This window comes from Rhinopithecus bieti, unplaced genomic scaffold, assembly GCF_001698545.2.
Source record: "Rhinopithecus bieti isolate Rb0 unplaced genomic scaffold, ASM169854v2 scaffold_10015, whole genome shotgun sequence".
NCBI lineage: Eukaryota > Metazoa > Chordata > Mammalia > Primates > Cercopithecidae > Rhinopithecus > Rhinopithecus bieti.
In genome coordinates this window covers 559,555-584,959 of record NW_016806417.1, presented here as the reverse complement: position 1 = coordinate 584,959, position 25,405 = coordinate 559,555, and the positions used below count along the sequence as shown (strand labels likewise).

General features: G+C 43.3%; 1 protein-coding gene across 10 annotated transcripts in view; it reads right to left on the bottom strand.

The window, feature by feature from the left end:
* PDE1C (phosphodiesterase 1C) overlaps nt 1-25,405 on the bottom strand; it is a 571,792-nt gene that overhangs the window by 323,561 nt on the left and 222,826 nt on the right. For 3 of the 10 annotated variants that reach the window (XM_017876416.1, XM_017876420.1, XM_017876424.1), the window contains exon 1: nt 10,982-11,698. The exons of 5 other annotated variants lie outside the window; for them this stretch is intronic. In XM_017876416.1, coding sequence (XP_017731905.1) covers nt 10,982-11,082 — 101 coding nt within the window. In that variant the 5' untranslated portion in view covers nt 11,083-11,698. 2 more of the 10 variants (XM_017876418.1, XM_017876417.1) reach the window with 2 other exon arrangements.

Genomic DNA, 25,405 nt, shown 5'->3' with positions numbered 1-25,405 from the left:
AGTCAATTTTTTACTCTTTCCTAGGAGCAAGTGCATTTCTACCTAGTGCTGGCCAGGCAGTGGAAAGTAGAGAACCCTAGGAGAAGGTAACTCCAAACTAAATAACCCCACAGGAAGCCCCACCTGGGGCTACACCAACTCACATGGCAGATCCAGGTTGCCCCAGGGCTCCTGTCCTCCCAAAGCCAGCCCCTCTCTTCACTGTTCTCCCTCCACATCCCCTCGGCTGCCTACAGACAGCTGGCCAGACACAGAAATCAAATCTCCTGCTCATGCCTGCTTCTCTTATGAGCCTGGGTTAAAAATTCCAGCACTTGGACTACTATTTGAGAAGCCCCAAATGGGACCCCTCCCCATAGAAAGCTGAATTCTTCCTTTGGAAGGCAAGATTTTTTTTAGTAAACCAAACACAATTTCCTCTCCTTCTAGCTAAAAGTCTATTGCTTAAAGCAGGCAATGAGCTAATCAGTGGCACCAATGAAAAAACAGGGAAAGGTTTTTAGAGAAAGAAAATAGAAAGCAAATGTCATGCTTGTGGAAGCCCAAGTAGTACGTTTTTTGCATAACTGATTTAGTCCTCTATTCACGTATTTACAACCACTTGCTGTGTTATAAGTACTGCAAAATTGTGTGGGTGGGAATGGAAGCGATTTTTGCGACCTTCTTCCTGGGAGCCCGTCTTCTACTTAAATAAACATCAATGAGAAAAGCTAAAAGCAAAAATATCTCTTAATATCTGTGACGGCACTGCCAAAGTAGAGATAAATCCAAAGGATTAAGACAAAATCTCACTCTTCACAGATCTATCCCTGTAATTAGGGGAGGAGTAGGGTTTTTTCTAATTGAATTATCCACAGAGCTGTTTCAATCCTCCACTTTGTTTTTCCCCTTGTAGATTTAGCCAGAACAAAAACTGTAATCTTCTGCTGAGTTTCACTTCAATGTCAGTCTAATTTTTCTAAGCCTTCCCTACCCACTCCTGCAGTGTTCCTTCCCTCTCCCCACTCTGTGCCCTTCCTCCCAACTCTTATCAAAACCGACTCCTGGCAGAAAGCAGCTGCTGGTCATTTACAATTCCAGGTGAATTTGAGTCAGTGCCATGGCTCCTTGGGAGCATGAGTCCTTCCTATTTCCTCTAAAATCCTATCTTGTAGTAGCATCATCTGTGTAAGCCTCCCTGAACACACGCTCTGTAAATCTCAACAATTTAAATATGGCAAAATGAGCCCATTGTCCAAAATACAGGGGAAAAAAATGCCAACTAGCAGATGCATTTCTTGGGACCATTTTGAGCTCTTCTGTCAACTGAAATCAGATGAGCATTGGAAGCAAATTTTCCTGAGCTATAGTAGTTACCTTCGCTGAAACTATGCCAAATCCCCCAGAAATTGGTGCTTTGAATGATTCTTTCATTTTTTTACCAATGACTAATTTCAGTCAGTGATTTTGTAGTCAGAATGGCAGTTCTGAAACAACATTTATGAGGCTTGATTTATGATAATTAATCCTTCTATTTCACTAATGAGCTAGGCAAGACCTTATTTATGAAAGTGTTTATAATTCCTCACAGTTAGCAGACAGGGTTTCCAGTGACACCCACATGGAATGGTATACTAAATGCAATAAACTTTTGTGGGTCATCCTTAGACAAAAGTCAGAGAGACAGACGAAAATAAGTCGGGATATTAGTCTGAATTTGAACTACTCCTAAAACATCTGGAAGGAGCTTTCAAAGATTAATCTTTCACTACCATGTTTACTAGATGTATCTCTAGAGTATAGGAAAAGTCTTGGTTATTTAAGCATTTTCTTTGTTTGGAATCTGGATAAACAACAGTTTAATGGTCTTTGGATATCCAATTGTGACTTTCAGACAAAATGCTCCATGCACTCTCATACTGATTGTCTAAATTATCGCTCTTCTGGTGGCCTTAAGGGAAAGGAAAGCTGTATTTTGGCAGAACATTGAATACTGGGTCCCCACAATGGGTCCTTGGATTTGGGTAGAAAAATAGATAGAAGGCCTTAAAGAGAAGAAAAAGGGCATGAATGGGCAGAGGTGATGCAGTGAGGGAGCATTGTGGCCAGAACTGTGGACTGTTCCAGGAGACAAGGCCCAGCCATATCCATAGAGGCACCTCTGGAGCAGGCACAGGGAGGCCAAGTCCCCTTAATGGAACCTAAACTGCAGAAAGGCCTCTTGCCAGACCCAGAGAGCCTCCACACAGCCCAGCTTCACTTGGCCCTTCTGCAGCGGGCTAGGCTCCAGGCTTCAGGTCTCAACCCCATGGCATGTGCCCTCTACCTCCCAGAAGGTCCGTGATGAGGGCTCATCCCATTTGGCTCCCAGGGTCATGGCCTCTTTCTGCCCTTGGAATACTGGGAATGACCATACTGGTTTCTGTCTCTGTTCCAAACCTATGTTGTGATGGGCATGATACTAACTAGTCAATATAAGTTTCAAGTAAAGTTATGATTACTAGCTGGCCTAAGTAAATGCCAATATTTTGAAAAAGTAAATGCCAATGAGAAAATATACATAAATTTTTGGTCTTCTGAAACCTTCCTTCAGACTATTTAGGGGTCACACTAAACTGTATTCTCTACTTATAAAATTTATAGATATATTTGGCATCATTCAGATATACACAGAATTTTTCTGCTTACTTTGCTGGGCTGTAGATTATATCTCCAGACCTTCTGTTTAATCTCCAGACTTATCCAACTGCTCTTGCCTTCCCCATATCTCTCCTCATAGTCAGTATATCCCACACTGAACCCATCCCATACTAAACTCTCATTCTGTTCCCACCCACGACAAGACCTGCAAACGTGTTCCCCCCTCAGGGATCCTAATCTAAGAAAATAGAACCTGGGGATTCAAGCTAAAAACCTGCGAGTTGATCTTGATTCCACTTTCTTCCTTATCCCCCATATTCAAGTCCTGTTGGGTCTACCTCCTAAAAAGTTCTCACGTCCATGCCTACTGATAACGGCTTCCCCTTGCTGAGGCCCCCTGGTGGATGAAGTCGGACCTGGCTCCTCTCCAGCTGTGTCTGGAGCCTTCCCCTCCTTCCAGTCTGTGCTGCAGCCTCTTGGCCTTCTTTCATTTTCTCAGAGGGGCCATGCTCCTTCTTGTCTTTAGATTTTTGCAGGTATCAACATCCCAGGCCTTAAATGCCTAGAATACGTTTCCCTAACTCTACTTAACTACTACTTACATAATCTTCACGTCTCAGCATCAGTCTTTTCTTCAGAGAAACCTTCTCTGAATCCTGGACCAGGTTTGGGTCCTCTCTTCTATGTTTTCACAGCTTCCTGTGCTGGACTTCTTGCAGCACTTGTCACAGTAGGTAGTAATTTATGGAAATATTGTTTAATGTATTCCTCTACTGAACATCCCCCGAGGGAGGGAGCCTTTATCTTGTTTCCCACTAATTCCCTGGTGCTTAGCACAGCACCAGGAACACAGTAAGTACCTGAGAAATATTTGGTAAGTGAATGAATGACTGAATTTTCTGCATATGGATGTGTATCCTTCAACTATATAAATAAAACTCATTACCTAAAATTATCAATTTTTATATCTTCTGGATGGAATTATTCTCTAAGTTTTTTCATAATCTCACAAGCTAGGAACATCTAGCTTTCTCTTACGGTCATTAAGACTCATTTATTTTGTTTAATAATAGCTGTCAAGAGGACTCTGTATAAAGAGTACAGTAAAAGCCTGAAGAATACCAACACTTTACATGAATTCAGTACATTTCCTCCAGAAATAAAGTGTTGCATTTGTTGTAGAATTCATTTTTATTGCTAGTGAGAAACCTATGATGGTCATTCTCAAAGCTGTCACAGTCTATTTTAATGTGGCTTATATTTGTTAAGTTGGTGCAAAAGTAATTGCAGTTTTTGCCATTAAAACTAATAGCAAAGGTCCTATAAACACTTTCCTTCCATGTGGGGAAATGGAAACCAAGGAAAGTAGTCTTCCATGAGCCAAAGAAAATTAAAGATTGAAAACTAGAGATGGTAATGTGCAAACCTATCTGCTGAGGGCTGCTTCCCAACTGACAGAGGTATGCTGTAGAGCTCAGTCAAAATATTAAGCACTCCGCTGCTAAATATTGAGTTGTAATTAACTAGCTTGTAATTAACTAGAATAATCAAGTGATGATGTACTAGTAAACTGTATGAGTAGTCAAGTAAAGAAAATTTCACTGTAAATGTGAGAATCTACTTACCCCTTTTGATATTCACATTTTTTCACTTTTAGTATACATTAAGAATGTATTTCAGAGAGATTTAACTTGATCTTTATTAAGAAAAGAATGACTCAAAAACAGTCCTTCAAACACAAATGTCTCCTTTCTCTGAATCCTAGCATGTAGCATCCCTATCACTTAGTCAGCAATTAACTATTGCCCTCTCTTTTGTTGTTGATTTTTAACCTTTTCACATGTATGAGAACTATCTTGTTTCCCTCAATATATTCTAAGTTTCCTGATGGTAAGGATTTTCTTCTGATATTTTCAGATCCCTTCTGAAGCTCCTAGCACCTAGTACATAATGGAAACCCAATAAAAATATGCTGAATGATCTGTCAATTCCAATTGAATGGGAGAGTAAAAGGACAAATTAATACCCTAAATATGTAATCTGGAGGAAACAAACAATGATTTTTTAAAGTATTCTTCTGGAATTGCTTTTCTGCTAAGATTCAGGCAATGCCCTCTTCCCTGGGTCATCTCCTTGCAAGAATTTAACTAAGAACCAAGATTCTCAGACCCACCGCTCCAGGCCAAAGGTCTTTCCATGGCTCCATATTGCCATCACCAATAGCTACTTGAACATTCCAGAGGCTACCAGTTTAACATATCTACACCCAAGTTCATCATTCTGCTTTATCGAAGCCTGCTGTAATCTCCATAGTCCCTAACGAGGCAAATAACACCAAATTCGCTGAGACATCTAAGCTGAAAGAACTTGCAAGACAACTACTCTTCTTTCTCTGCTCTAAATCTATGTTCTGTCAATTCTCATTTCAAACATGCCCCCTGTTCTTTCATCTTCAGCAGCACTACCCCAAATCAGGCATCTTCCCCAACTGGTCTCCAGGCCTCAAGTCTCATCTCCAATCTGTCCTCCACCCTTTTCCCAGAATTACAATCCTAAAATTCAAATCTAATTTTGTTACTCTCCAGCTTAACATCTTTTAACAATTTCTTATAACTGAAAGGATAAAACACAAACTTCTAAAATATTATGTATCATAAAATATATATATATTTCTCTAGAAGATATGAAAGAACACCTAGAACACAGCACTTTTTTGTTGTATAGCAAAATGTGTTCAATTACTCACCTCCTCAAACTATGAGCATATATAATTTTGAGTAAAACAAAAAGTAAAATTTTTAAATGTCATGTATTACTACCCGGCCCCTGCCTTCCTTTCCAGCATCACCTCTCATGACTAAACTTCTATCTGTCTCTCAATATTGCACTAGATGAGCTGCAAGAGGATACCACACATTAACCTTTAAGGAAAGTAAGGCTCTTAGGCATTGATTAGCAGGAGAAGGTAATCCTGTTACCCGGACCAATTCAGGGGCCAACTACTTCTGAGGGGACAGGGGAGATTTCTCTCCAATAGCTCCATGTTGCATGACAGCAAATAGACCCAACCATATTCTCTCCTTGGGGAATTCTCAGTGAGTGATGAACATAGAGAAGATTCATTAGAACTCAAGCCATGTCTCAATTAAGTGCAAGCAGCTTTGCCAGTAGTCCATAAGAACAGCTCAGAAATCTCAACTAGTTTATTATGGGCTGCCTGGAAGACTCCTTGTTTTTCTCTCACCTTTGTAAAAGGTTTCTTTGCATTTTTGCAAAAGGCTGACATTAATGAAAATGTCTAAGCAAGTTTATTCCTTATGACTCTGATGAGTCTGCTAGAATGAATACACAATTCACTGTAGTCTGTAACACCTTCTCTGGCCCTCCCAGGTAGAGGTAGTTTCCCCCGCATCCCCCTGGAACTATATTCATCACCTCCAGGCACTCATGTCAGTCTCTGCCACTAGCCTTCAAATTGCTGAAAGTCAGGTAAGTATCTTACCTACTTTTGCAAACCCAGGGCTTAGCAAACTGACTGGCACCTAATGGACACTCAGTAAATGTTAATTGAGTAATCCCATGTTGCCAGAACACTAATTATATCATTTTAAAATTCAGTTAAATAGAAAGAAAACACAGAGAGGGCTTAAATAAGAAATTTAAAACCAAAGGCCCAGGCTTTTTTGCCTATGGCTTTTCTCATCTTTGCTGTGTAGGTTGGAAGAGTCACTTAACTTCTCTGTACATCAACAGGTTATTAGTTAAGACTGTTTCAGAGAAACTGAATTCAAAACATCCTAAGCAAAAATGGAGTCTAACTAGCTCATGTAGCTGGGATAGCTGACAGAACTGGAGACACATCTACAGGAACTGGGACCTCCAGGAACTGATCCAGGGATTTCCACTCCATCTTTTCTGCTTCCTTTTGAGCACTGGCCTCACTGCCTCCTATCATAAAAAGGTCTTCTCTATGAGGTGGGAAATGGATCCAATGGCAGCCCCATGAAAGTCCAGAAGAAAAGAAAGCCTCCCTTTCCCACAGTCAATACAGAAACGTCAATGAGAGACTCTAATGCTTCTGTTTGGGATCCATACCCTACTCGAGACTAACTTTTACTGCCTGGAAGGTAAATTCTGTGATTGGCCAGTTGTACTATGCTGGGGTGAGGACTAGAGTCTGTTAGCATAGTAAGGTGGATGGGAAGCTTGCTGCATAGACAAAAACAATAGTTGTGCAGTCTATTAACTTAATAGCCATTCTCTTGCCTTTATATTAATAATATTACTTTAGGTAATGCAAAAAAGCATCATCATCTTCATGGAGTGTTATATAAGCATAAAATTTATTATACAGACTACCTCATAGTTGGGCAAAATAAATATATGAGATTAGATAATTATAATTGTGACAATAAATGCCAAGGAATAAGTAAAATCTGCTCTCTTGCTCTCAGTTTTTCAAAAATGCAGCATAGAAACACCTTTCTGTCATCATCTAGCAGGCTGGCAATAGAAAAACTTTTGGTCGGGACCCAAGGTACAGTCATGACCCAATTGCTTAAACCCAAGGAGCCCTATGAGGCTTCATCAGGGGTCTATAGAACACCCACAGCCCTATTTCCCTGACTGGAAGATTCTGTAACAAAAAAAGCAATTGAGAGGGACTCAAAAACTCTACCCAGTCCTCCAGAGAAAAGAAGTATGACAACAGCTTATTGGGAGGAACTGAGGTTTATGGGAAAGGAAAAATGAGGCACCTCTCCAAAGAGTAAGAGGACAGCATCCCTCTGACAGTTTCAATTAAGAAAGCTCAGGCGTGCAGTATTTGTTCTCTTCTCACTTAGAGAAATGGGAGCATGTGCATAAGATCGTCAGGGCCGCAGAGCAAGGCTGAGGACCAGCACCCACCCTGGAATCACAGCCAGCCTCTGAGCATTAGTGTGCAGCACCTCGCTCAAGGGGCATGGGTGCCATCATCATAACAGACACCTGGGCTTGCAGATGTCTATAATCCCAGCTAAGATAGTGTTCAAAACTCGCATTTCCAATATTTGATGCACTGTTAGTATGTTGATGATGCTACAATGCTGTTAAGAGTTCTTCCTAATTCTTTCTTAGAGAAATATGTAAAACAGCTCTATGTTTCAAATATGTATTACTGTATACTGGGTGGAAGTGTAGGCACTGGGGATAAAAAGCAAACCAAAAGCAAGTGACCAAAGCGAACCAAAAACCCTGTCTTCATGGGGCTTATATTCTAGCTGGGGAGACAGACAATAAACCTAAAAATAAATAAACTATACAGCATTCGGATGGTGGGAAGTGCCAGAGAAAAATAAAGCATGGCAGGGTATGGGTAGGGGTTGGAATGTATAGGGGACACTTCCCTGCAGTATCCTTTGCTGTTGATTCTTTGCAGGTGATAACCAGAGAAATCCTCTTGCTCTGGTAAAGACCACCCTTCACCAGTGTGAAAGAAGGGCTATAAAGAGGGGAAAGAGAAAGCCCGCACGATCACAACAGTGGGATGCAGCCCTGGGCCACAACTCTGCCACACATCTGGCCCAGTTCCCACCTCAGTTTAGATTTCTATGCCCCAACCTGGGCAATGATGTTAATAAAACCTGCATCCCAGCTAGCTCATGGCACATTGCGTTGACAGGTCTCATGGCCATAAGCTGTCCTAAATATATATTTATCTTCATTTTCAATATTTAAAAGCTCACATTTGGGTTTTTATGCTTCATCACCTATTGCTTGAGCATCTACTATGTGCTAAATGCTGTTCTAGGTATTGCAGTGAGTATCTGTCCTCATGGAACTTACATTCTAATGGAGGAGATGAAAAATTCAACAATAAATTAAATACTGGAAATACAAACAAGAAGGAGATGAGACACCATTGAATAATCCAGGCATGAGATGATGAGCACATCCTGAACTGAGATGTCTCTCAGACAAGTTGAACTGAATTCCTCACCATCTGTGGTCACCTACAGAGCCCTTTCTATAAAGGTGTCACGGTAATAAATTGATATGAAAATCCAATTATGGTTTGAGCCTTTCTAAAATGTTGAAAGAGCAGCTTCCTTTCTCTTACTGACAATCTGTTGTGTGGACAAATATGCACACACCCTTCCTTCTCCTAAGGGTTTCTATTTTGTGGACTGCAAAACTGTTATTCCAACTTGTGGACTGCAAAAACTTTATTCCAAGTTGTATAAAAGAGTGTGTGCTTTAGTTTCCAGAGTCTTTAGCTATTTATTCCAGCACTGCTGTTAACATTTAAAAAGAAGAAGAAGAAGAAGAAGAAGAAGAAGAAGAAGAAGAAGAAGAAGAAGAAGAAGAAGAAGAAGAAGAAGAAGAAGAAGAAGAAGAAGAAGAAGAAGAAGGGGAAGAGGAAGAAGAAGAAGAAGAAGAAGAGGTAAGCATCACATACTGGTAAAAATATGTATAATAATAAACAATAGCATATTCTTTTCAAATTAGAAAATGAAGCTAAAGATCTTACGAGATTGCTGTTGGGCTGGGAAGGATAGGTAGAGGGATCCAAAAACACACATTTGGGGAAGAATCACCCCACACTTTCCATGTTCAAAAGCACTAGGTTCTGAGTAGATACAAGAGACTAGAAAATGAAAATGTGGCTACAGTGCACTGCAACACCCTGGGGAGAGAAGCCTAGCAGATATGAAACTGAGAAAGCTACAAGACAGAGTGTTGTAAGTGCTAATGCTTTTCCACACAAGTTCCCGCCTCAGCATTGCTGATTTGACCAAACACTTGTCTCTAGCCCAAATGTCTCCATGGAGTCTATTTAAACTGAAAAGCAGCCCAAGAGAAGTTGTTCCTGGGTGTGTGGTTATGAATCCTTCTAGTAAGCATGGCAAGGAAACCAGCTCGACAACACTTTCGCATTATACACTTCGGGCCCAGACTTTGTGGACACAACAAACTTTCTGTGTGCAGCGCAATACAATCGGACGTAATGTTCACTGCATATAACATGAGATTACTATAAACACCACTCCGAGAGCTGCTGCGTTGCAGGCATCTAAACTGTCAGGAAAGCCTGCCAGCTAGAGACAAGGTTTCCAAATAAGTTTACAGCCTCCACTAGCGGTGGCTAGACAAGTCAAAAATCAAATTATTTGGCATGGTTTCCCATTGAAATCAATGGCAATGAAGCTCACTTGGACTATATATGGAATGGCTTTTATAAATTGCACCTGTCAATAAGGACCTCTTAAAGAAACACATACTACCTTAATGCTTCTCCTTAAAAACTTTGAATATCAAGCTAACTTAGATCAACACATTTTTTATTTGTCTTTTGTTTGTGTGTGTGCTTTCAAAAACAATAACAGCAGCAAAACAAACAAACTGGCAGGAAGCTGGTTTTCCCATCAGTGCCCTTGTTAGAAACAGAATGTCTAGAGAATATGCTTGGAGAAAAACCATATTTTTAAACCACACTAGATATCTGATGCCAAATGTCTGATGAAAGTAGTATCTGGTAATCATGGAAGGTGTCTTTGGGACTTGCCTAGTGACTGAGGAGCAAACTGTGAATGTACAGCTATCCCTCCAGCTTCTGACTGGAGTGACCAGCAATTCATTGATGATGAAATATTTTTTCAGGAAATACTACGTATTTTCAGGTCACCTCTCCTCAGTACCCAAAAACAGACAGAACCCAATGAGGTGAATGAAATTCAGAGATCTCCATCCGTCAGGGCAACTAGAATTCTGGCCACTCTATTTCACTGTTCGAATATTGCAAGACAACTCCAATATCGTTTCTGCCCCCCACTTTCTCCACAAGAACCTTTCTTTCTAGTAAGCATTTCTCCACCAAAAAGAACCCTAGGAAATATCAGAAGTTCGACTGGGCTAAGGAGAGGGAAAAGAGAAATGTAGCAGCCAGAATGCATGTTGAATTTTAACTGTTGGTAAGTTTTTGGACCACCTGCCCTAGTGTTTGCAAGCAGTTTGCAGAGAAAAACTCTTCTTTCAATTAAAAGTCCCTGTCTGGGTCCCAAACTTTTCTCCCTGGGCAAAAAGGATCAGAAACACCTCACTGAGTATTCGGCCACCATAACTGACTCATCAAAGGACATCTCTCCTTAACCCCCAAAAAGCATGACTTGGAACAGTAAGCCATTCTAAGACAGAAAGACAACTCTCTGTGTTGGAAGAAAAGTAGCAGTGACTGTAATTAACGGAGCAGCAGTTGTGGAACTTCTAGGGTTGTATTTAAAGGGCCATGCAGGAATGGGGTGAACAGTCGTGACTGCGGCTGTGTAGTAAAATAAGAATGGGAGCGGGAAATGGGGCAGGAGAAGTAAATAGGTGGACTTACAGCCCGCGGAGCCGAAGCCAGATTTTCTCGATCTGTTCCGGTTGCAGGTATTTCAGAGAGTTGCTCTCAAATTCTTCAATCTCCTTGGTTGGGGACTCCATAGCTGCAGGTAGGTGACCACTGGCGGTGAAGCTGAGAGAGTTTGGGCTGTCCCCTTCCCGTCTCCTCGCCCAGCCCGCGATGCCCAGCCGGGCGCGGCGCGCGTTTGCCCGGCACTTTATGGGCGCGCTCCCCGTTCTGCGCCCCCAGACTCGGACTTAGAGCAGACTCCAATCGCGGGAAACCACGGCCCCAGGTGCGCCCCGGTGGCAGCTGCGGGAACCAGCCATGGTCCCGGGCTAATGCCCAGGGATAGGCATAGAGATACGGATTGGGATTGGGATAGGGATAGGGCTTCTGCTCTAAGAGAAAGCACCTCAGGTCTATTCGTATTCTCCCCCTACCCCCAAACAAAGCCACAGAAGCGATCAGCGTGCGCGGCTAAAGGGTTTGGAGGAGAAAAGGAGGACTGGGTGGGGAGGAGAGAAAGTGAGGAGGAGAAGGAGGAAGAGGAAGAGGAAGAAAGTGAAGAAAGGGAGAGAAAAGCTGTGACTGAGCCAAGCGGGAGCCGCGCTGGCTGCGGGGCCTGACCCGGAGGCCGCGCACCCGGCTCCGCCCAGTGCCCGGCGCCCCTCTCACTCCCTGACCGCGCTGCCTTCGCGCCCCTCTGTTTTCTCTCACTTACCAGCAGCTCTGCTGACAAGCGAGAAAACTGACAAGTGAGAAAAGTCGTCTGTCAGCGCCCGGGCTGGCGTCTGGGCTGTCACCGCGGGCGCGGAGGGAGGGGCACGCGGGCACCGCCGTCTGCCGGGCACACGCGCGGTCTGCCGGGCACACGCGCGGCTCCGACCCCGGCCGGGCACACCCGCCCCCGCAGGGCAGCCGCGGCCACCACCGACCTGCGGAGCTGCGTGGGCTCCCGGAACCCGCACCTCAACAAGAGCTGGGCTCCGCGCGCAAGTAGTAGGGAAGGGAAATCCGTATCCTCCCGGGGCACGCAGCAGCCGCGAGGCTCCGTGGAGGTTCTGCCTGGAGGTCCCCCACAGCCTCACTCTCGGACCCGCCACAGAACCGGTTCCATTTTGAAATATTAAAGCGACTGATGGGGACGAAGGGAACCACACACCACACTCAGAAAGTCTTGATGTTTTCTTGCTAAAGGGGCTTGCTCTCGCGCGCTCTCTGTCTCTCTCTCTCCCTCCCTCCCTCCCTCCCTCTCTCTCTCTCCCCGCAACTCCATCTCGTGCAGAAGAAAAGGAGAAAATATACCAACAGTGAGGAGGTAAGTTTCTTCAGTTCAATGCCACAAGCTACTCAAGAGGGTCCCTCCTGGGGCTGGCTGGGCGGCTGTGGATGGTGACAAAGTTTCAGCTCCACAAAGCTGCAACTCACTGTCAGGGTTCCCCTAGGTCATGCACAATGTTAGTAAAGTAGAATGCTCTGGAAGAATGGGACCAGGTATGAAGTTGGGAGTCAGGGAGGGAGGACAGAGGAAGAGAGGAACCAAAGACTGGGGAATCCATGCCCAAGATGATTGCAAGCGACATCACAGAAGGGTCCGACAAACTTCCTTCTAGGTGAGGCCACCACCAGGTGCTATTTTAAACCTGGTTCTCAGGGTTCCTGAGATTCAGGGTGGGGCATGCCCTATACAGTATTTTCCTCAATGACAGGTAATACTTCTTTCCATCACACTCTCAGAATTAATTTTCTATCCATTAAATGATCAGAAGTGAGGACTAGTTTTCTTCACTGCTCAAGTTCCATTCGCCTGACCTTAACAAAGGAAAAAAAATCGTCTCTAAATCATAAATGCTCACCCACTTCGTAATTGGTATTCGTTTTCCAGAAATTAGAGGTGAGAGTGATGAGGATGCTTGGCTGGCCCCACGCATTCTAGCAGAGAAGGCAGTACCTCAAGGTAAGACAAAAGACTTGTTTGATGAAAACGACTTACCCACTCACCTACCAGGTAAATCTGAAGTCGCCCCATTAAAGTCAGCCCTTTAAGGTTTATGGAGGCGCATACATTTTCACTGAGTTAAGGTATTATTACTAGGCAATGGTAACATTAAGCAATATTTTAACATGGAGTTCATCTATCTGAATAAAATCAATTACCCTTCCAGTGTCACCCAGCAGAGAAACAGTGCCCTGGGGAATAGAATGCCACAAGAGGAAATTTTATAGTGACTTGTTTTGAGAATGGAAGACAGCAGCATGGTCCCCAAATGGGTATTTCCATTAGTGTGTGCACCTTGGGCAGCCTGCTGGCAGAATGTGGAAGTATAATAATGATAATAACAGCAAAGAAGTATCGGAAACTTTCCATAGCCCAAGCATTGTTCTAAGTGTTCTACTCTCATGTAATACTCAAGACTACCCTATGAGGTAGATACTATTATTATCATCCCCATTTTACAGTAAGAAAACTGAAGCGCCAGGAGGCTTCCTAGACCAACTAGAGAGAACTGAGCTAGAAAAGACCAGTTTGAGTTATGGCTGGTTACCTTATCCTACACAAATTCATCCCTCTCACAGAGTCCCATTTTCCACATCTATAAAGTGATACATTTAGGCAAAATATTTTGTGTTCTTTTCACCATTATGATTCATTGAGGTCATCTGAAGGGCCTTGGAAAAGAAATTGCTGAAAAGAGAGAGGAATGATGCTGAAATTCACATTTTAACTATGTCATAGTTTCTCTAAGTACTGGCCTAGGATGAAAATATACAAAGGAATATTAAGGATGATACTTACCTTTCTGCTTCATACCACAGCTATGACTTTTTTCCTACTCTTAGTGGAATTTTGATTGTCAGANCCACACTCAGAAAGTCTTGATGTTTTCTTGCTAAAGGGGCTTGCTCTCGCGCGCTCTCTGTCTCTCTCTCTCCCTCCCTCCCTCCCTCCCTCTCTCTCTCTCCCCGCAACTCCATCTCGTGCAGAAGAAAAGGAGAAAATATACCAACAGTGAGGAGGTAAGTTTCTTCAGTTCAATGCCACAAGCTACTCAAGAGGGTCCCTCCTGGGGGCTGGCTGGGCGGCTGTGGATGGTGACAAAGTTTCAGCTCCACAAAGCTGCAACTCACTGTCAGGGTTCCCCTAGGTCATGCACAATGTTAGTAAAGTAGAATGCTCTGGAAGAATGGGACCAGGTATGAAGTTGGGAGTCAGGGAGGGAGGACAGAGGAAGAGAGGAACCAAAGACTGGGGAATCCATGCCCAAGATGATTGCAAGCGACATCACAGAAGGGTCCGACAAACTTCCTTCTAGGTGAGGCCACCACCAGGTGCTATTTTAAACCTGGTTCTCAGGGTTCCTGAGATTCAGGGTGGGGCATGCCCTATACAGTATTTTTCCTCAATGACAGGTAATACTTCTTTCCATCACACTCTCAGAATTAATTTTCTATCCATTAAATGATCAGAAGTGAGGACTAGTTTTTCTTCACTGCTCAAGTTCCATTCGCCTGACCTTAACAAAGGAAAAAAAATCGTCTCTAAATCATAAATGCTCACCCACTTCGTAATTGGTATTCGTTTTCCAGAAATTAGAGGTGAGAGTGATGAGGATGCTTGGCTGGCCCCACGCATTCTAGCAGAGAAGGCAGTACCTCAAGGTAAGACAAAAGACTTGTTTGATGAAAAACGACTTACCCACTCACCTACCAGGTAAATCTGAAGTCGCCCCATTAAAGTCAGCCCTTTAAGGTTTATGGAGGCGCATACATTTTCACTGAGTTAAGGTATTATTACTAGGCAATGGTAACATTAAGCAATATTTTAACATGGAGTTCATCTATCTGAATAAAATCAATTACCCTTCCAGTGTCACCCAGCAGAGAAACAGTGCCCTGGGGAATAGAATGCCACAAGAGGAAATTTTTATAGTGACTTGTTTTGAGAATGGAAGACAGCAGCATGGTCCCCAAATGGGTATTTCCATTAGTGTGTGCACCTTGGGCAGCCTGCTGGCAGAATGTGGAAGTATAATAATGATAATAACAGCAAAGAAGTATCGGAAACTTTCCATAGCCCAAGCATTGTTCTAAGTGTTCTACTCTCATGTAATACTCAAGACTACCCTATGAGGTAGATACTATTATTATCATCCCCATTTTACAGTAAGAAAACTGAAGCGCCAGGAGGCTTCCTAGACCAACTAGAGAGAACTGAGCTAGAAAAGACCAGTTTGAGTTATGGCTGGTTACCTTATCCTACACAAATTCATCCCTCTCACAGAGTCCCATTTTCCACATCTATAAAGTGATACATTTAGGCAAAAATATTTTTGTGTTCTTTTCACCATTATGATTCATTGAGGTCATCTGAAGGGCCTTGGAAAAAGAAATTGCTGAAAAGAGAGAGGAATGATGCTGAAATTCACATTTTAACTATGTCATAGTTTCTCTAAGTACTGGCCTAGGATGAAAATATACAAAGGAATATTAAGGATGATACTTACCTTTCTGCTTCATACCACAGCTATGACTTTTTTCCTACTCTTAGTGGAATTTTGATTGTCAGAGTAAAGCAAATTTTGGAAGAAAAAGAAAAAATTCGACTTTTGCTGTAATTAAGCAAATCAGAGAGAAAAGACCAAAAAAAAATCTTTTAAAAAGTTTTTAAAGCTAGATTTTGTTTCATTTTAGAAAATTTCTTACAAAATTAATGTATATTAGAAAGTCAAGAAAAATATAACTTTGCTTTATTTACAGCCATAATAATCTTTAGAGCAGAAAGGAGCCCAAAAGACAACACAGTTTGGAGGTTTTCACATTTTTGAAGCAACAGAGTATTTTATTATAAATAATATAAGGAACTCAAATGCATAACTCAGCTTTAAAAAATAAAGATAGAGTGGCTCCAGTTGAATGGGGAAGGGAAGTAGTTAGTTCTCAGGTACAGAGTCAATCTCTGCCTCCTCTTTACCCCAGCCCTTAGTGCCCAGTGCTCCCACTTTGCAGATGAGAAAACTGAGGCCAAAGTACCACAAAACAACTAAGGATTCCTTGCTCCTAAACCACACTAGAAAACAACTTTGTCTTCTCTCTGCCAACAAAATATTACAATTTTTAGATGCACCATGTTACTATGTCACTCAGATTGTGTTCTCTCTTCATCTATCACAGCCAAAGTATCTTTGATAGTTGCAGCAACACCGCAAGCCACAATTTCTACTGGCATTCTGCTCAGAGGCAAGCAAAAAGAAACACATGCAAACAGACCTGGAAACAAAAGGTCTGAGAAAACACAAAGCCACTCACAACTTTGCTTTACAGGTTAATTTCCTTTGTTTCTTCCTAACCCATATTTTTCAGTAAGACTGTTTAGGAAATATTACATGGTCTAACATCACTAAATGCATATAGACATGCATACATACATACATATATATATGCACAGGCACATATACTGCATATATGCATGCATACACACATATAACCAACAATTTAAAGTACTCCTCCAAATACACACAGAGTAAGTCTATGGACTAGCCAACCTCTGCACTGTCAGAATTAAGTATCATAAAAGATTAGGAAGAAGGTGAACTACCTGTCCCAGAGTTCAAGGGGAAGCTAGATGTTAATCTGACAAAGGAATATGAATCAGGCTTTGAAGGCATGAGAATGTCCCCTCTGGTCTCTTTCATTGCTAAGATTTCATGATTTAATAATAATCACAATAACTGCATCTACCACCCCTACCAGTTTTTGAGAACTATCTCGTGCCAGGCACCATGGCAGGCACATCACAGGTTGGTCCATTTCATCCCCAACAAAATACTTCAGCACAGTTTAATTATGCTCATTGACAAGTAAAGACAGAAAGGGCTCCCAATGGTCAGATAACTTCTGCAAAGACATACAGCTAATATATGGCACAGCAAGTTCCAAACCCAGACCAAAAGGCAAAGCTCATGTTCTTTTGCCTTTACTTTACCACCCCATGCAGACACACAAAACTCTAGTAAAGAGGTATATAATAGAGAAAGTAGGGAAAGGAGCAGGAGCATGGATGAGGGGGTCATTCATGCTGTGGGGAAATTAGGAAGGCTTCATAGTGAAGGTGACATTTGAACTGGATCTTGAAAGTAGGTGGAGTAGAAATTGTTTGCATGAAAGGTGGGTGGAGGCAGGTGATTCCAGAAAGAAGCCACTGCATGAAAAGAGCCACAGAAACATGATAAGGGGTAGGGTGTCCTGCAATCCATGAACAGTTTTGTGTGGTGTGTCTGTGAATGTGACTAGGAACAGAAAGAGAAAATGCTGGAAAGATAAGCCAGATTCTCGTTGTCATGGAAGAAGCTTGGGCTCTCTCCTATAGATGTCAGGGAGCCATGGGTGCATCTAAATGGTGATAGGCATGGCCACATGTGGAGGGTACCTGCTGCCCTGAATATGCCAAGGGCATTGTGCACAAAAGTCAGCTCTCCAGGAACCTGCCATAGGAGCATGCAACAACTATGGTGCAAATGATAACTAGGGCTGCAGAAGAGAAATCCAGTGACCAACTACAAACAAGCTCCTCCACTTACAAACAAGGAAGAATAGAAAAAGGAAAATAGGCAAAATCAGAAAAAGCAAAGCTGTTTTCCTTCCAGCTACAAGATGATGACTACTTGCTTTGACCTCCATGAAGCCAGCCTGTGCCCTTGATCCATTTTTCACAACTTGGCAGTGGCATCATGAAGAGAGTCTGTTGAGGGGGAAATTCTGGAGACACATTTAGGACATCAGAAGTAGCACCGCCAGGCACAGCAGCCCCTCCTCCCCGCCCACACCAGATGTGAGGCAGCCCCCATAATGTTCTGTCAACAGAGGCTGTTCTCTCTCACTGGCTTCCTTTGTGGGGAAAGGGGCCTCTTTGGCGACAGTCACCCTGCTTCTCCCTCTGACATCTTTTCTGTTTGATTTTATAATTTGGGGCAGATTCTGTCTCAGGAACCACCTTCCCTAGAAAAAAGAGGTGAAAGAAAAGGCAAAGGACTGGCTAAGCCCAGAGGTACCCTCACTCTAGCCTCCATATGAAATGGGACTCTGAAGAGCCATAATCTCAACTATGTGACCAAGTAGTGGCCCAGAGAGGTGAGAAGACAAAAAGAAGAGACAGGGCAGCTCAGGGGCAGCCTGATGTAGCCTGCATGTGACCCACAGTTTCTATGCCTCTCTCTGCCAGGATCCTTCAGTTGCTCCCGCAGAAGGAGCTCACGGAATCCTCCCGATAGAGATGGCACAAGCAAAGGAAAGGACTTGGAGTGGTACTGCCTCACCACACCACCTAGGACAAGATCCTTCTCTTGTTTGGCCATGGTTGGGTTGGTCTCAGGGACCTCTGGATCCCTTTCCAATGCTCACATACCCTAATGTTCCATCAACAGAGGCATGGTTAGTCTGGCCTGGGCTAACCAAGATTTTCACGGACCCAAAAAAGCTGCAGGAAAACCTGCGTCTGTACCCCCGGGCCAGATTTGACTATAATAAACATAACCTAGATTGCCCAACCAGAACCATGGACACCATACCCATGGATAGAGTGATTGGTCTAGGGAGTGACATGTGACTGAAACAGATCCGGTCCTTATGGGAGATTTGATGTGGCCACTAGGAGAGAGATGGTCTATTTCTCTTTTCTTCGAGAAAACAAGCCATATGGCTTGAAGTTATCTTAGCCATGGGGTTATCTTTTCACCATGTAGAGAGAATATACCAGAAAAATGACATCAGGGCTGGGCGCAGTGGCTCATGCCTGTAATCCTAGCACTCTGAGAGGCTGAGGCAGCCAGATCACCTGAGGTCAGGAGTTCGAGACCAGCCTGGCCAAGATGGCAAAACCCCATCTCTATGAAAAAAATACAAATATTAGCTGGGCATGGTGGCACACGCCTGTAATCCCAGCTGCTCAGAAGGCTGAGGCACAAAAATCGTTTGAACCTGGGAGGCGGAGGTTGCAGTAAGCAGAGATCACACCACTGCACTCCAGCCTGGGCAACAGAGTGAGACTTCATCTCGAAAAAAAAAAGGAAAAAAATGACGTCAACACAGAAAAAGCTGAGATAAGAACTAGAGAGACAAAGTAAAAACAATGTGAGAGGATCCGCTGAGCCCTTTGATCCTGCTATGCCTGAAGCCAGAATGCCCATTGACTTTTAGGTTATATGAACCAAATAAATATACCCCACCTATTTTTTTTAACTTAAACTAGTTTGAGTCAGATTTATGTTACTGACAACTAAAAGAATCCCAACTAATAATACCATTATCCCTTACAGGAATGTTGTAAGGAGAAAATAAATAAATAAATAAAAACCCAGGGCTGGGCACAGTGGCTCATGCCTGTAATCCCAACACTTTTGGAGGCCGAGGGAGATGGATTGCCTGAGGTCAGGAGTTCGAGGCAAGCCTGGCTAACATGGTGGTGTAACCTGATCTCTACTAAAAATACAAAAAAATAGCCAGGCGTGGTGGCACATGCCTGTAGTGCCAGCTACTTGGGAGGCTGAGGCAGGAGAATCACTTGAACCTGGAAGGCAGAGGTTGCAGTGAGCCGAGATCGCACCACTGCACTCCAGCCTGGGCGACAGAGCAAGAGTCTATCTCAAACAAACAAACAAACAAAAAACCACATATGGCCAGTGCCTTGTACATTGGAGGTTCTCATAAAATAATTCCTCCTCCATCTCATCCATCCGGCAGGACACAAAAGGATGGAAACTGGAACACTATAAAGGGATCTAGGGGTGGGCAGAGCACTCAAGGTAAATAGAAAAAGCCTGTATTATCTTGATAAATAGATATACCAATAATTTTCAGTTACATTTTGATAATGACCTATCAAATCATTGCTATGTTACATACATTAACCCCTCAGAACAAACCTGAAGTGAATCAAACACTTTATTTATTTATTTATTTATTTATTTATTTATATTATTATTATTATTATTTTAAGACGGAGTTTCGCTCTTGTTGCCCAGCCTGGAATACAGTGATGGCATCTCAGCTCACTGCAACCTCTCCGTCCTGGGTTCAAGCAGTTCTCTGCCTCAGGCTCCTGAGGGCTGGGATTACAGGTGCCCACCACCACACCCAGCTAATTTTTGTATTTTTAGTAGAGACGGGGTTTCACCATCTTGGCTGGGCTGGTCTTTAACTCCTGACCTCATGATCCACCCACCTCAGCCTCCCAAAGTGCTGGGATTACAGGCGCACTTTATTATTATTATTACCTCCAGTTTAGAAATGAGGTGGCGAAGGTCCGAGAAGTCTGCCGGCTTCCCTCGGGCTGGTCTGCTCTCCTCCAGCTAGTGGCAGGGCAGCAAGACAGTGCAGGCCTCCTGACTTCTGGCTCCGTGGCCATTCTGCCTCTCAGAACACACTGCCACCCCAGCAGAATTAACTTGGCTGTACTAATGAAATTGAAATTTTTGTTCATGTAAAACTGCTGATGCTACAAGTCAGCCAAATTCTGACCCAAGTGTACGTAAATCCGCGGGTTGTTCTTCCTATCGCTGTAAAGCAAATTTGAATATGGAAAAACCTCAGAACTGAAAGGGATCTTTATCCAAGCTCCTAATTCTTCAGATAAGGAACAAGCAGCTCAACCACATGAAGTCACCACACAAGTTAGCGGCAGAGCTTGGACCAGAAGCAATGTCCCCGAACTCCCAGCCCAGTCCTCCACTGTCTCTAAACTTTCTTCTGTGGGATCAAGAATGGCCCCCATTTCCAACTGAGGACTGGTCCAATGGTTTGCTCAGTTAAGAAGAAATGCCCACTAAAAAGCATAGGCTGTTGGTAAACGCTTCTTGAAGAAAGGGGGTCTCTTGGAGAACTGGTAGAAGTAGAAAAGAAAGGCTCCAGGAAAGTGGAAAGGTCCACAGCAGCCTAGACAATAACAAAGAACCTGATGTGATGGGTGTAAAAGGGTCAAGAAAGGGACACTGGGCAACGGCTGTATCTGCAGACTGAAGGGGCCTAGACTACCGCATTAAAGCTTAGGCTTGGCCAGGCATGGTAGCTCACACCTATTATCCTGGAACCTTGAGAGGCCGAGGCAGGAGGATCTCATGGGGCTAGGAGTTGGAGACCAGCCTGGGCAACATGGGAAGACCCTGTCTCTATAAAAAATTTTTAAAAATTAGCCAGGTGTGGTGGTGCACACCTGTGGCCCTGGCTACTAGGGAGGCTAAGGTGGGAGGATTGCTTGAGCCCAGGGGTCAAGGCTGCAATGAACCATGATCACAGAATTGCACTCCAGCCTGGGCAACAGAGCAAGACTCTCTCTCTCCAAAAAAAAAAAAAAAAAAAGCTAAGGCTTTATACTCTTGCCAATAGGGAAACATTAAAATCGGTTGAGCAGGTGTGTAGGAGATGCAAAGTGGAAGTTTGATTTGCAAAGAAGGATTTAAAAACAGGATTTTCGAAGGTTGTTTTTGAAAGGCCACCAAAGGTGAAGATTTACAAATTCTTATCTCTGTATCTGGAGGGAAATGATCTCACAAATAAATGCTGGAACCTTTTAAATTCATTTATTCATTCAACAAACATTGGCTGAGTGCCTACTATGTGCTGCACACTCTGTGATACTAGGTATGCAATGGTCAATTAGAATACTCCAGTTTTGCACCATGGATCTTCAATCTAATTGTGTAAACAGATACTAAACAGATTATAAAACAACAGATACATCATTGTAAAGGTAAAGGATGCTGAAAAGAAAAACAGGGTGCAGTGCAGAGAACAGAAGGGATAGGATTTATTTACAAAAAGAGTGGCATTTCAGCTATATTGCTGTGTAACAAACTATCCTCAAAATTGTATTTTTTAGTAGAGACGGGGTTTCACCAGGTTAGCCAGGATGGTCTTGATCTCCTGACCTCGTGATCCGCCCGTCTCGGCCTCCCAAAGTGCTGGGATTACAGGCTTGAGCCACCGCGCCCGGCCCAAAATTTAGTGGCTTTTTAAAACAACCAATTTTTCTCTCTCATGATCCTGTGGGTTGGCCAGGTAGTCCTTCTGTTGGTCTTGTTTGGGGTCTGCTGTGCAGCTGTAGCCAGATGGCAACCTGGGCTAGAATATCCAATATGGTTTCACTCACATGTCTGGTGCTTTGGCAGTGACAGCTGGAAGGCTGGGACCTCTCTCTTTCTCCACATGGTTTCTCCCCATGGTCTCACCATGTAGCTAGATTAGGCTCCCGTACATGGCAGCTACATTGCAAGGGCAAGTGTGCCAAGAGTGGGGAGGCAGAAACAGCCAGTCCTCTTATGGGCTAGGCCTAGGATTGGCACGACATCACTTCTGCTGCACTGGGTTGGTTAAAGCAATCACAGGGCTAGCCCTGATTCAACAGAAGAAATAAACCCCACCTCTTGATGCAGGGTGTGGGGAGGGAGTAACACAGATATTTGCAGCCATCTTTAATATACCCAAGTGGTCACGGATGGCCTCCATGAGCAGGTGACATTTGATCTAAGACCTGAAGGAAAAGGAGACAGCCAGGTAACTAGGAGGAAAATATTTCTGACAAGAAGGAACAACATGTGCAAAGATTATTAAGCAGGGAGAAGTTTGAGGAGTTAAAGGGCTTAGAAGGAGATAAGTCATGGCAGGAGCAATGTGGCAAGGGGAGAGTGGCCTGTGATGAGGTCAGGAGGCAGGCGGGTGGGGACAAGGGAAGAATCCTGGGGACAGATTTAGGGACCTGTCTTCTAGAGGGCAGAGATCACAAAGGTCTTGTTCACTGTCCCCTGTCCCCCTGACCTTCCCTCCAACCCCCTATGCCTGACACACCAATTGACCAATGACCAATTGGGCTTCTCAGACAAGTACTGTGAAACTTATTTCATTTATGGCACCAGGTTAGTGATTCCTAGCAATACATTATACTCAATGAGCAAACCTCAGCCATGGACACAAACTTGAGTGTTCTACTAGACCTGAAGATGTGGGGCTACTCAGGAAAAGGCAAAAAGCACTGACCAGAGTTACCTTTCAGTGCATAAAGGGTTAATTTTCAATTATTTGATTAGCTGCACCTTTCAGTTATCTGGCAGAGAATTACTGTTCCTTGCACCCTCCAGATAAGTGAAATGTTACTTTTCATGTGACTCAGCACACAGGGGGAAATGAGGGATATTAACTACTCCTGACAGTGTTTTCAAAATTGCCCTTGGGGACATCTAAATGGTCCATGCTAGTCCCTGTGATTCTCAGAAGTGAAAGGATTTTAATACTCAGGAGAATAAAAGAATATAAAAGAATAACATATCTATGAATGCCTTCCACCCACATGCTTTTAACAGATTCATGCTAATAAAAAAGACCCTGAAGGCACTGCGACTCGGCCCATAATCCTTCACTCGTAGACTGACAGACCCATCAGAAGTTGACACATGCATATATTTCTGCGCCTGAGATATAAACTGGCTTCTATGAGCAGGGAGTGGGACTTGATTTATGGAGAGGCATGGAAACTTATGGACACAATTTAAAAGTAATTAACATGGAAAGCCAATCTTAGCAAAAGACTCTCAAACTGCTTATGTGCTGCCAGTACCGCCATGGAAACAGGTGGACTCTCACACGTAGAGCTATGTGGCTTCCCTGCTGCCTTAGCTAAATGTAAATGGAGAAATGAAAATTATTCTCCTCAATGGGATTTAGGAAGCACTTGGGAATTTTAATGAAAGCATTGAAAGGAAAGAGTGCTGAGTCCTTGAAAATAGCTCCCAACAAGTCAATTATGACCCTGTTAGAAACCATTCTCCCTTCACTGCGGGCAAAGCCAACAGAGCCTTCTGAATCAATGAGTCTCTTTTTAAGAAACATTTCCTTTAATACTTCCCCCCCGCAACCTAGGCATAAAGAGCATTTGTGAAAATCAGTCCCACTCTCACCCATTCATATAACATAGCAGAAGTATCCACTGCATCCTGCACTGAAATCAGACTTATTTGCCATGGAATTTCCTACTGATAATTGGATATTTCCTATACTCCTATTCTACACAGAATTCAACCTATCAGAATCCAATCATTCTGCCAGATCAACACTCAGCAATTCCTAAGGATGCTGCTGTTACCTAGGACTTTTGGCCACTTTTTCCTCTTCATTTATTGCCAGATTCATCATCTCAAACAGTGTGCTGGAATTAGTCGGTAAGAGAGGAAATTTTAACGCACGATCTTTTCAAAACCCCTCTGCCTTCCATAGTGAAATCCAACTTGGTTAAGGATTTATTGATAGAGGGCTAGTCATTGACTGCTGGTGACCTCGGGAGATTTATTTAATAACCATGGCTTCTAGAAGTGACATTCACATCAAAATGAAAATGTGTTTTTGTCAAAATATTGGCAGGAAAACTTACATCATTCAATTTTATTATAAATTTGAATAGCATTTCAGTGATAGCCTACCTTCCACCATTACTGTCTCGCACTGGAAACCACTACTAATAAATGCATCATCATAAATCACTTAAAACATAAAGAAAAAAAGGAAGAAAAAAAACTTTAAAAGCTGCAGAACATTTCAAGGCAAAAAGACTTCTGAAAATGTAGTGATTGGACTTTTTTTTAAATACCAGTTAAGCCGGTGTTTAAAGTTAAGAGCTTATCAGCGTTTGCTCTTCAAAACTACATTTGAAGACATGATTCTGGGCATCTTGGCAACAGCCTCACACCGCATCCTTTTGTGCTGCCTGAAATATAGATCTGCTGGCTGAGCCCACCTATCTTGGCAACCGCAAGCATTTGGGGCCGGGCTTTTCTAATCTGCCTAGTCCACCAAGGTGGCCAGAGCCCTGCAGCGGTGAGGAGGCCTCATTTTTCCCAGCTGCTGCTAAGCACGGCACTAAATCAATATCCCATCAGAGGGCGCTTTGCTGGCAACAATTGCAATTAATAGCGCTCCCAAGGCTGTGTGACGTCGCTGGGTGTTTGCAAAGCAGAGGAAAATCCCTCTATGCACCAGCGGTTCTGACCTCACTCCAGTGAGCTACTCGCCTGTCTTTAATCACCCGTGAAATGGTGCAGGAAAAAAAGCAGTGCGGAGGAGAGGCTGCAAGGAAATAACCCACGGGGATGACCAGATGTGACTCATGCTTTTCACCTCTGAAGGGAAGGAATATTTTGGAGCAGGATGGCACTCTAACTTGCCTCCAAGGGACACAAGAGAGAATACGCTTCTTGCTCTCAGCAGACAAGGATTGTGCAATGCAGCTGAAGAAAACGACCAGCATCAACAATGCACTGGCACCCATGGCTGACATATTTTTCAGCTATCTGAGTAACTGAACAGTTGCCAAAATATAGCTCTCAAAGGTCATGTGTGGACAGAGCCATCACTGATACTGAAAGGGCAGGTTTAACCCTGGAT